The sequence below is a fragment of the Chelonia mydas genome, chromosome 19 (assembly GCF_015237465.2).
Source record: "Chelonia mydas isolate rCheMyd1 chromosome 19, rCheMyd1.pri.v2, whole genome shotgun sequence".
NCBI classification, from domain to species: domain Eukaryota; kingdom Metazoa; phylum Chordata; order Testudines; family Cheloniidae; genus Chelonia; species Chelonia mydas.
This window is the reverse complement of record NC_051259.2, coordinates 5,549,560-5,561,793: the sequence shown is the minus strand read 5'-3', so window position 1 is coordinate 5,561,793 and position 12,234 is coordinate 5,549,560. Positions and strand designations below refer to the sequence as shown.

Sequence of the window (12,234 nt, the reverse complement as noted above, 5' to 3'; positions counted from 1 at the left end):
TCTTGCTAGCACTTATTAACTGATGGCAGCCAGGCCCAATAGTCTCACCTGCAGCTTGGTTGCAGCACTCACCCCTGCATTTTATTTTTCAGGCCCTCTGCCCAGTAGAAAGGGGTCCTAGGTTTGAAATGGTGCCAGCCCAAGGCCCCAAGCCTGCAAAGACTTGTGCACGTTTAACTTTAAGCCTACGAGCAGGACCAAAGCCCTCAGTGCTCTGTGCCGTGGGGCTGCATCATGCTTCAAGAGAAGCACGGGTGAGACTCTTCGCCAGATCCGGGCCAGTCCTGGGAATGCCATCAGCATCCACAACGGCACGGTTACAACGCTCCTTCACAAACCAAGCGGCAGACCGCAGAGCGGGCTAGGCTGCAGTCAGTTCTGGTCTGATGCAGAATGAAAACCAAAAGTCAAACTCTTGACATTTTTCACACGACGGAATTCTTGTTTTCCAGCCAGCCCTTAAAAAAATCAAACTCAGGGTTTGTCTGAGGAGGGGGGAAGCCACCATGCACCCCAAAGCTGGGAGGGATCTGTCAAACGGCTCGTCAACACTTTTTTCCATGCAAAATGGTGTGTTTGACGAACTGAGGATTTTGGCAGAAAGCTGCTAACTTTCCTTAAAAGTTGGTTTGGGGCTTTTTTTCCCCCAGCAGCTTACGGCCAAAATTGTTTGGTGTCTGATGAAATGTTGACATTTTCCACAGCCCTCCGCCTGGCCCCTTTTCGTACCAGCTCTAATCCGTCGCATGTATCTGGCTCGCACTCATGTTCAATTCAAACAGCCCTGTTCTGAGCCCGCAGCGAAGCGCTGTCAGGCACAGTCATTCCCAGCTCCCATGTGGCCAGCAGACCTTCCCCCCACACACACCCCCAGAAGTATTTAGCAAGCAGAAGTGGAGTGTGTTTTCGCAGAAAGCTCAGACTTTTGGAAAGTTCCAAAGTTGTCATGAACCATAGGCCCTGACTCCCTGGGTGCTCTGCGGCTGGAGCACCCATGAAAAAAAAATAACAGGTGCTCAGCACCCACCAGCTCACAGCACCCGCTGTTTGGTGGTGCGCCGGTCAGCTAATCTGAGGCACCACGAAACAGCGGATCTAGGACACCGCCAAACAGGTGTTTTGTGGCTTGGGAGAGCGGCGAGTGGTGGGTGGGTGGGGGCGGGAAGAGATGGGGGAGGGCGGGGCCTCAGGGGAAGGGGCGGAGGAAGGGTGAGGCCTCGGGGCAGAGCAGGGGTGAAGCGCCCCCGGGGAAAAGTAAAAGTCGGTGCCCACGTCATGAACTCCCAGCGTGCGTTTCCCGGACGGTTCTGTGCAGCAATGGCTCCCAATGCGGGGAGGGATAGCTCAGTGGTTCGAGCTTTGGCCGGCTAAACCCAGGGTTGTGAGTTCAATCCTTGAGGGGACCATTTAGGGATCTGGGGCAAAAATTGGGGATTGGTCCTGCTTTGAGCAGGGGGGTGGACTAGATGACCTCCTGAGGTCTCTTCCAACCCTGAGATTCTATGATTCTCACCGCTGCCCATTGGAGACGCTCCCCGGGACGGGTGAGGAGATGGAGGCCGAGAGAGAGGTGAAGTGACTTACCCAAGGTCCCACAGCGAGTCTGTGGCAGAGCTGGAAACAGGCAGGATAGGAGCCCCGTGCTCAGCGCTTTCCTTTCCCCTGGCCTGGGAGCGGCTCAGGTATCGGCCTGTTACGGTCTCACAGGGTAGCAGTCAGCACGAAGGACAGGAGCTTGGCCCTTTGCCAGAGCGGCATGGCTTTTCTCCTCTCCCGTTTTCTAATCAATAGAGCCCAGCCGCTGCTGGGAGAGGCAGAGCAAAGCTCCCAGCGGGCCACATCCACCTGTGGGATGCCAGTTCGCAGGCAATGGTTTGCTGCTGAAATGTCACCTGGGAGAAAGGGGACGAGACGAACAAGGCGGAGGGATGGGCACGGTGCCAGCACGGCAGCGGCCGGCTGGGAGCAGACGGGCCCTGGGGAGCAAAAGCCTCCTCTTAATGTCTTCGCCAGCTGTCTGCATAGGACCCACCCGAGCCCTGAGCGCAGACGAGCAGGGACATTGCTTTACGGCCTGGTGCCCGGCGCCGAGTAGCAGCCGTTGCCCCAGTGTCATTTGGGGTCCAAAGCAGGCGGGGAGGGGGTTGGTTGTGTGGGGCGGCCTGCAGTCAGACGGAGTCTGACAGTGGATGGAGGATGGGTGAAGTGGCATGGAGGGGCAGGGGAGATGAGGTGGGGTGTCATCTCCAGCTGGCTGAGGGGGAGGATATTGACTCAGCTATAGATGTGGTTTGGTGGAGGTCCTTGGCCCACTTCGCCAAATCAGAAGCACCTGTTAGGGCAAGCGTTGACGCTGACCCTCCCTTACTGCAGTTGGAACAAGGGACCACCCATCAGGCTCCTGTGGAGCCCGGCCTCCTGCAGATTAGCAACCTCGCCTGGCATGCAGAGCTGGTCCTGGGAGCAGCCATTTGCCTCTGTCCCAACTTGGGTTTTTTTCCTTCTCCCCCTCCCATGATGAGAAGGGCAAGACCCCGCACGCTGGGCATTAGCGCTCCTTTCAGAGCTTGCCTCCCAAGCCCCAGGGAAGATCACAGGCCTTGCAACTCCAGCCGTGCCTGCTGGGTGTCCCTCCCTGCGCTGGGGCGGCACTGGTGTGAAAGCTCTTCGCTGCACGTGCGATGTGGCTGCGGCTCTGAGCACATGCTACTGCAACAGCCTGAAATCAGAGGAGGGGGAAGTCGAGTTTCGCACAATTTGCTCCCTCTGCTGCATTGTCATACATTCCCCCAAGGGGCAGTAGGTTATCTCCCTCGTGTTTACAACGGCAATTAAACGAATCAGCCGCTAACACCCCGAGAGAGAAAATGTGGATGGAAAACAATTCATGAATTTTTTTTTTCCCCAAAAGTTTTCCCATTTTTGAGCAGCTCGAGAAGGGAAAAAGAAGGAGTGCAATGGGGAACCTTCCCCGGGGGAACATTTTCATTTTCTTTGGTAACAATTTCTAAATGACGAGAAAATAATTTTTTTGAAACCTGTCAAACAGAGACAATTTGAAAGTTTCCCATGAAGTTTCTTGACCGTTTTCCCACCAGATCTAGCAACGTTCCCAAGGGTCATGGTGGATTTTCCATGGCTGACTGTTTTTAAATCAAGATTGGACGTTTTTCTAACAAATGAGCTCTAGGAGTTAATGGGGGAAAATTCTCTAGCTTGGGTTATACAGGAGGACAGAGATGATGATCCTTTCTGGCCTTGAAATCGATGAACAGGGTCATTTTTCTCCCTCTCTCATGGACTCCAGGGAGTCCATATCGAGGGCAGAATTGACCCAGGCTGGGAGGGCGATGGGGACCCACTAGAATAACAAAGAGGTTAATAAGAGCCTGGGTGCGCTTGCATCTCTAGGGCTTTGGCTGAGATACTGAAGGTTCGTTTCTTGATTGAAGGAAGGTGGAAGAAGTAGGGTTGCTTGTCAGATGGATTTACTTATGTCCCTCTGCAGACTCTCCGATATGCAATGTTCAGAACAAACCCAACCACCTGTTTGCATTCTAGACACATTCGCGAAGTGCCTTCCCCCCTGCGGTTTTGGTGCAGCTCAATAGTTTCCTATGGAGAGTTAAGCAGAGGGACAGCTGTGCAAAGTCCGTTAGAACTCAGCTGTTCCTACCCAAAGGCCCCTGGGCCTGGCTGGCATCCTGCCCCCAGTCACCACGCCGAGCGCTGTAAAAGGAGTCGTCCTCCCGAGACACCCCCAGAGGTTTCTGTTGCCCAAGAACAGCCTGCACTTTTTTTTGTAACGTGCCAGGCGCCTCCGCACCACAGAGCTGGGCAGTTCGGAGATGCCTGCCCTGGGGAAATGAAACAGGCATCAAAGCAAGCATGAGTCGAGCCCGTTGGACTGGTCAGAGGGGGCTGAGATATTTGTAGTGACAGGTTCAAACCCTGGCAATTTCAATTCAAGCATTTCATCCCTCCCAGCCAGATACACCAAGTCCTGGGCAATTTAACACATGGGCACCTTTCAGCCAAGGGCTTAAATAGATACTGACTATTGGTGCTAAATGGATGCTAAGATCCCATGGCACTTTTATAAAAACCTCATGGTTTGTCCCAGCCCAATTTTTACCATTCACTCTTCTGTTGTGTGTGTTGTCTGCTGTCCTCCACCCCAGAGACAGCTGCATTTCAGTGGTGCTGATGCTGCAAAAGGCTCCCGGCAATCCCCGTCACTACTTGACACCCTGTCAGGTTCAGTGAGGGCCTGCCCAGACAGAGCGTATTGCGGGATCGGGGCTGTAGTTTGCACAGCACTTTGGCAGGAAAGGCTCTATAGAAAGCACCAGGCTAATTATTTCACACATAATATCCCAACACCCAAGAGCCTGGGGTGCACCACCCCAGAGTTTTCCACCCTAGGATGGTTCTTGGTTTTTTCTCCCAGTACAAGAGGGAGGCTATCGGGGTTACTTCAGGATACAAAATACCGTCACTCAGACACATTCAGCCAAACAGCAATACTTCAGTTCATCTTCAGGACCCTCAGCTGTGTGGGCGAGGCTTACAGCTTGTGAAACTAGCCCAGTGGAAATATTATTCTGATTCATCATAATATCCTCTACAAATGTTTTAAAAACTTAAACACCGAGTGTAAACATTCAAGAGGGCCTTCTTTTATGAAGAAAAAAAACCCTGCTGTCCAACCTGTGTGGGTGCCTTGGGGAAGCGGGTTTCCAAACACCACTCTGGGAAATCTTCTGAGCCAGCTGGTGTAAATCAGCATAGACCTGCTGACAGACAGCAGCTGAGGATCTTGACCTTTCGAGCCAGAAGATGGTGAAGACCATGGAAACGATTGCCCAACATTTTCTGGAACGCAGGGTCAGAATTCCCGGGCGGACCTTAAGGTGGGATCAAACCACAATTGTTCTCAGGTCCACTTCTGCCGCGGATGCTAGCCACATTCAAGTCAGAAATTAGGTACAATTTTTTTAAATCGTACGAGCGAGCAGCCATGGGAACAAACGACCAAGGGAAGAGGGGACTCGTCAGCTCTTGACATCTTCCAATCAAGACTTGTTTGCCTTTTTGGGAGCAGCTTTTGTCAAATACAAGTTACAGGGCTCAGCACAGGGGTGAAATTTAACAGCCTGCGTTATACAGAGTCAGACTAGATTATCTAATGGCCCCCTTTGGTAACTAACTCCCCCAGCCCTCCCAACTTTCAACAGAGCTAGGTGGGTGCACAAGAGCCGCGCCTGCCCTTTTACCTCTAACTATATGCTTTATACACACACAATCCATCCACGAACGGTGAATGTGACACAATGGGCCCGAGGGTTCACTGCCCTGAATGTCAGGCATTATGAAGTGCGACCAGCCTGACTCGATGGTGTTTTCGCAGCCCTCTGCACAGGTGCAGGGGAGCAGAACCAGGGCCTGTTTTTTTTCCCCCCAATACACCACACAATGTGTTTTTATCCAGATCAGCAATCCCCTAAACTACTCAGCTTTGCTTGTGTGCTTTATACCCCCTCAGAAACAAGCAAGCGCATGTGGCCTTATCCCATGGGATTGTTAGAGTTTATTTCTTATGCAGCAGTAAGTTATGCTCTTTGTACATCTCCAATTCCTTTGGGGGCTGTTGAAGCAGTTCCCACACAGTGATAGTCCTTACCCCAGAAGGTGACCTTAGCACCAGACTTTTGCTTGGGGGAAGGGGGCAGTCACATAACCTGTGCTGACGACTTGCAAACCTCAGAACAAGGGCAGTTGTCGTAACAAACAGCCCACTGAGATGAGAATACTGATTCCCAAGTGTAAGGGAGAGTGGCACGTTCTCTCTCTGTGGTTTGTGCTTAGCTAATCACTCCCGTGGAGGAAGAAAAGCCTAAATTGATCCTACAGACTCCTTGCAAAGAAAGAACCCAGCTAATGGTCATCTTTCAGCCAAGCGTGAGCACGAATGCTGAGATCAGAGGTAAAAACATACATCACAACCCCCCCTCCCCTCCCGCAGTGATTAAATCAGAAATTATGGCAGACTCAGAAGTCTAAATGCTAAGTGCTTTCTTTTCCCTGGCAGGAGAGGCAGAAATAGCATTGGTTATCTTCTGCCAAACCCCGAGATCACATTCTTTTCTCCCTCCTCAACAGGAGGGACGGAGTGATGCCATCTTAAAACTGATCCATGTATTCAGCTAATCAAGTTACCCAGTGCCTTGGCAATGTGCAATGCCAGGTGCAAAAAGGCAGCTACATCTCTTCATTGTGGCCACAGCCATTAGAGTGCAAGGGAGGCATTCCTCTCTGACCCAGCCCGGCCATCATTTTATGGCTTGCTGCAACATTTAAAGTCACCCCCTCTTAGTTTCCAAGGCCAGAAGGGACCACTAGATCATTTAGTCCAGTGGCTAGTTTCAGTGTATAGTATATAGAACAGCATAGACAAGTCATTGTATGAAATTTAATTTGTACTGACTTCGCTAGTGCTTTTTATGTGGCCTGTTGTAAAACTAGGCAAATATCTAGATGAGTTGATGTACCCCCTGGAAGACTTCTGCGTACCCCCGGGGTATGCGTATCCCTGGTTGAGAACCACTGATCTAGTCTGATCTCCTGTATAGCCCAGGCCAGAGACCTTCATGCAGGTCCTCCTGTATTGAGCTTATTGTCTTGCTTCGCAGCGCTACCAAAAGGGATTTCCAATTACCCAGTGTTGGATGAAATCCAGGCAGGCTGTGTCCTAACGACCTCCTGAAGCAGCTAATTCCACGCGTGGGCTGAGTAGAGGGGTGTTTCCTCCGATGGGCGCTAAACATACCACCCTTCCATTGACGGGAGCAGTCCCTCGTTTTCTCGTAAGGTTGAGGGAAGCCAGCCGTTTTCAAGTCTCCTCTAACTCTCCTAGATAATCTCACCCTTTGCCACCTCTGGCTTTACCCAAACTTCACCTTGTCACGGCTTTAAAGTTGCCCTTGTTGGGGTTACTGTTGATGTGTATTTTTGCAGGTGGGATGAGGTTTTTCAGGCACAAGTTCTAAGCACGACTTATCACTATGCAATTTCTAAAGCACCCTTTTTTTCTTCCATTTGAGTTCATAACGGCTATTGTGCAATGGGGTAACATTTTCACTGAGCTGTCCGGGAGGAGTCCGACATCTTTCCCCAGAGGATGCTGCCGTTCACAGTGCAGAGATTATTTCTGGTAGCATACGTTTCCTTAGGTTTCTCTCAGTGCAATTTCATTGCCATTGTGCTTTCTTAATCCTCCCCACCCCCCAGGCAATGTCATTTGCCTGGAATCTCAAACTTCCTAAGCTTGTGCTGCCCAAGAGAGTTGGGTGTTGCAGCTGAACTTCAGAACTGGCTCTCCACTGCTCAAGTCATTAAAGGGGAGAGATCAGTAGCCCTCAGCGTTGACCTAGCTCAGATCATTGACTTCAACGGGAGCAGAGTTAGGACAATGCCGAGTGCCTCTGAAAATCCCAACTCCCTGTATTAAGAATGGGGGACCTCAGTATTCATGGTCCTCCACTTCAATAAGCTTGTTTCCTTCATTTAAATCTCTTTAATCCAGGCTCAGACTGTGCTATTTACCCCAATCATTGTTGTCCTTTATTGGTTTTAAGAGGCCTTCTCAAAAGCCTTCTGAAAAACCCAGTAAACTCTACCCCTTGAGTCAGCTCTTAACTTTTACAAGGTGCTGGGACACTTCAGCCAAGCACCATTTCCTCGCACAGAAGTGGTTTGACCTGAAGTGCTGTGCTGAAGTACCCTTAATTACACACTAATTCTCCAGCTGTGCTGCTTGGCATCCCCTTAGGCATAAATTAAATGCTGCTCCTTTCTTTTGCCAACTGAGCTGCTTATGAAGCAAGTAACTTCTTTTTGCCACCCCCCCAAACCTTTCACTTTCATGCTCAGCTGGGCTTACAATGGCCAGGTCTGAAACAGCAATTCTGCCTGGGTCAGTTGCTCATGGTCACCAAGTTAACCAGGATGTTATCAATTGCCAGCAGCTTTCTTGGTGCAAAGATTGTTGCATGAAGAACACACCTGACATGTGGCCAGTGAGGGAGTGAGAAGGGAGGAGGAACCCTCTGATGTGTCATCTGTTGAGTACAGACAGAACCGCCAGCCACATACTTGCGGAATGAAGTCCATCTGTGTAATGATATGGAGCACAGTGCAGCCACAGACACACGTCCCAGGTTAACTTCCAATACTTCTACATCTCCTTAAGTGAGACACAGACCCATGCAAAATGTACACCGTTGTGTGGTGCCCTCTAGTGGCCAGACTTTGGACATGAAGCATTTGTTTAGCTCAAACAAGAGTATGTGTGGAATTATTTTCTCCCACCTATTTTCAGGTGGTTCTTCTAACAAAGGCAAATTTTTAAGACAGCTAAAATTGACCCTGGATTCTTCAATCAAGAACACTCGTCCAAGTCATGCTTCAACTGAGAAAGCTGTGACAGGTTACAATAAAAGCACCAATTTTAAGGAAGGCCTCAGCCCCCAAATGTTTAATTTTCTACACATTTAGACTTAAGCAGAGGAAAGTCCTGGTTCATAAGGCCCAGAAGGTTTGGACATGCAACAAATCTCCTCTGACTCTCTAGGTCAGATCAGATCGGTCTTCACGTCTATTAATTTGTAGCAGTCAAGCATTGAAACAACTGGAATTTTCTTTCTTTGGAGGCAGTTATCTCTGAAATTCCCATACGTCCAGGGCTATGCCTGAAGGCAGATGCCTACTCGAAGTTCTACTTGCTAACTCTGCTCGCTGCACAGCTGAGTTTGAGATTGTGAGGAAGAAACAGATGGTCTCACTGATGTTATTGAATTATAATTGGCCACAGTCCATTACAACCCAAGTGTTCTATCACCTAAATGGCTCAGATTACCTGCTGAGCACAGTTTTAGCCACAGTTCTCATTTTAAAAACTGGGTGAATTTGATGCTTTTAAAAATAAGAAATTTAACAATGAGCTATAGCCAGACAATGCAAGAGAGAGAGTCCTTCACACTGCTCTGCTCAGGCACCTCACACCAACCTGAGGCCACTCCTGAGCAGAGTCTGCCAGTTGTATCATGCTGTTAGATGTGTCGACATCTAACAAGGGACCTGGTTGGGATAATCAAAATTGCGTTCATCTTTTGGACAAGATATAAACAGAAGTCCTGACCACATTTGAGCATAAGATGTATTTCATAAAAATGGAGCTTCTAGCTGAATTCAAACTCAGACAATTACATCTGTCTCCCTAAGACCCACCCGCCCCGTAGTTTCTATTGGACAAAGGGCATTCCTAACCTCTTGTACTGAACTGTCATGCAGTGTTGCTATGCATAGTTAAATAGCTGTGTTCTACCCAGGAACTGCTGCATTTCAGTGGTGGATGATATGATCACAGTATTTAGTTTGTGTTCTAGTTTAAGGAGTGTGTGGTGCTCTTTTGATGTGAAAGGCAGGATACAGAAGTAGAGTCTCATCAGTTATGTCTCACATTTGAACCACGCCTCCAGGAAGCAAGACCCCATCTGGCCCTCCCCACCCACTGAATCCCTTTTCCTGCAGTTTCATTTCTCATGGCATTTTGTAACATTTTTACAGGACCTGCCCTTAAGAGCTTCAGTAGGAGACTATCACCTTGTTGGGTTTGTGCTGGTTACTTTTGGTACTCATACATATGCTCAGACACTGATGTGATATATGCCATCATGTGCCAGCAATGCCCCTCTGCCATGTACATTGGTCAAACTGGACAGTCTCTACGTAAAAGAATAAATGGACACAAATCAGATGTCAAGAATTATAACATTCATAAACCAGTCGGAGAACACTTCAATCTCTCTAGTCACTCGATTACAGACCTAAAAGTCTCAGTATTACAACAAAAAGACTTCAAAAACAGACTCCAATGAGAGACTGCTGAATTGGAATTAATTTGCAAACTCGATACAATTAATTTAGGCTTGAATAGAGACTGGGAGTGGATAGGTCATTACACAAAGTAAAACTATTTCCCCATGTTTATTCCCCCCCCCACTGTTCCTCAGACGTTCTTGTCAACTGCTGGAAATGGCCCACCTTGATTATCACTACAAAAGGTTTTCTCCCCCCTCTCCCCGCCAGCTGGTATTAGCTCATCTTAAGTGATCACTCTCCTTACAGTGTGTATGATAACACCCATTGTTCCATGTTCTCTGTGTATATAAATCTCCCCACTGTATTTTCCACTGAATGCATCCGACGAAGTGAGCTGTAGCTCACGAAAGCTTATGCTCAAATACATTTGTTAGTCTCTAAGGTGCCACAAGCCTGTTCTTTTTGCGAATACAGACTAACACGGCTGCTACTCTGAAGCCAGTAAAAGACATGTAGATTATCTAAAAAGAAATTTATTGCATTTCATGCAGCTTATAATACATGCATTGACTGAGACTAGCACAATGGTTAACAACTTTTTTTTTCTTCCAGATTTCCTTTCGTGTTTCTGGAATAGACTGGGACAAGTTAGAGCCTCTACTGTCCTTAGACGAGATGTTCATTGTAACGCAAGGAATATTTTATTCCCCCAGAAGCTGCAACTATCCAATGCCCAGGCTTACCAAAAACAGAGGGGGGGTGGGGAGGAAAATCTCCCAGTACACTCAGGTGCACACGTGCGCGCGCGCACACACACACGCATACACCCCTACTGAACTACCAAGCTGAGATACCTTAGTCTAGCTCTATTCAGAGTAGAATACAAACAGAATACTGCGAATAACGCTGTTATGAGAAACAAGATGCAGGACCTTTTTACAAATTTGACCAAAGAAAAATGTTCTACAACATTTAATAAGCTGCTATAGATTTCCATTTTGTTTAATTATTTTCAGTTTTATCAAGATAAACAAGCAGCTAAGGATGTCGACATACTGATTTCTGAAAAAAAAAAAAAAAAAAAAACATTGCCTCCCTGTCCGTTTCTGTTGGATATGTGCTCATGCCCGCCAGAGGCACCAGAGATCAGAGCCTACTATAGGCTTCATATCAAGTACAGCTACACAGAGGGAGACGTCTTCATCAGAGCCGGTCGGAATGGCAAAAGTCAAGCTGGTATGTGTCAATTTCCATGCTGACAGAATACTCACTACAGTGGGCTCATTCAGTCCCCGGCAACCTGAGGAGCTTGTCCATCAGAAGTCTGATTGGTGGACTGAATAAACATGGGCTGTGTGATGTCCTGACCTGCAGGCATGGTCACTTGCTGAATCTGATAGAGTTGCTGGAAGAGGTTGAAAGGGGGTGGGAAAAAAGGTAATCAAGTGTCAGCGAGATGTTCAACTCTTAGGAGCATGCAGCCGTGTAGCCCTCAGATTTGACCAATGGTTTAAATCAACACACAAAGCAAGTAAAATGTGCTCAAAAAGTTGGAGCATGCATTACTCTAGGCCTTAAATACCAAAATGTGACAGTATAATGAAGTAATTTTATGCATTTCTGATGCCCGGTTGGACTTTGACAGACTTTGTTTTATATGTATAATGTTATGAGAGTTTGATTCCTGAACAGATTAGGACTGAAAAAGCCCCTACTGGTGATTTAACCTTTGATAAGTATCAGAGTCAGTTTGTCAGGTTACTTCTAATCACCTTCATTTGGCACTCTGCATGATAAATTCAATTAGTGCTCAACCACTTAGACTTGAAATCCTATTACATATTTCAAGCAGACAGAACTAACTTTTGTTCTCGCACTGGATACGACTTTCACAACTTGTTTGAATAGAGAGAGACAGTGTCCTCCAACACACTTCCCCAGCTTATGGCTCAGTTTGATTTATTGAGCCTTTCCTGCAATCTGGTTTATATCTTGAATTGCTTATTTATACATTTACTCCCAGTTTGCTCAATATCAATTTAGTAGTGATTTCTATTTTCTAGTAGTCTACACCTTGAAGTTTTACCAGGCTGCATTTCATATTAGCCCTATCTTCAACAAATTGTATTATAAAGTTTATTTGTGGCAAATCTACACCTAACTGGATCCAGTCTGATGTGTCCATTCAAAGTACTTAAAGAAATGATTCCATCTACTTCATATGCAGCATTTATGACAAATGAATACAATGAGCGTGCTAAACTATCATTAAACACTCCCTTCACACAGACAAATTGAGAATACACCTCCCCAAGTTGTTCAAAAAGCTTTCTAGTGACACACTGAGAGGTT

General features: G+C 47.6%; 1 protein-coding gene and 1 long non-coding RNA gene across 6 annotated transcripts in view; one reads left to right on the top strand and one right to left on the bottom strand.

The window, feature by feature from the left end:
• Positions 1–12,234, top strand: part of LOC122463319 — a 29,551-nt gene that overhangs the window by 12,090 nt on the left and 5,227 nt on the right. The gene's annotated exons all lie outside the window — the stretch shown is intronic.
• The window catches only part of NFYC (nuclear transcription factor Y subunit gamma), a 58,192-nt gene continuing 56,357 nt past the window's right edge, over positions 10,400–12,234 (bottom strand). For all 5 annotated transcript variants that reach the window (XM_037881736.2, XM_037881737.2, XM_043532206.1 and 2 more), the window contains one exon: positions 10,400–11,287. In XM_037881736.2, coding sequence (XP_037737664.1) covers positions 11,168–11,287 — 120 coding nt within the window. In that variant the 3' untranslated portion in view covers positions 10,400–11,167. The remainder of the gene's footprint in view (positions 11,288–12,234) is intronic.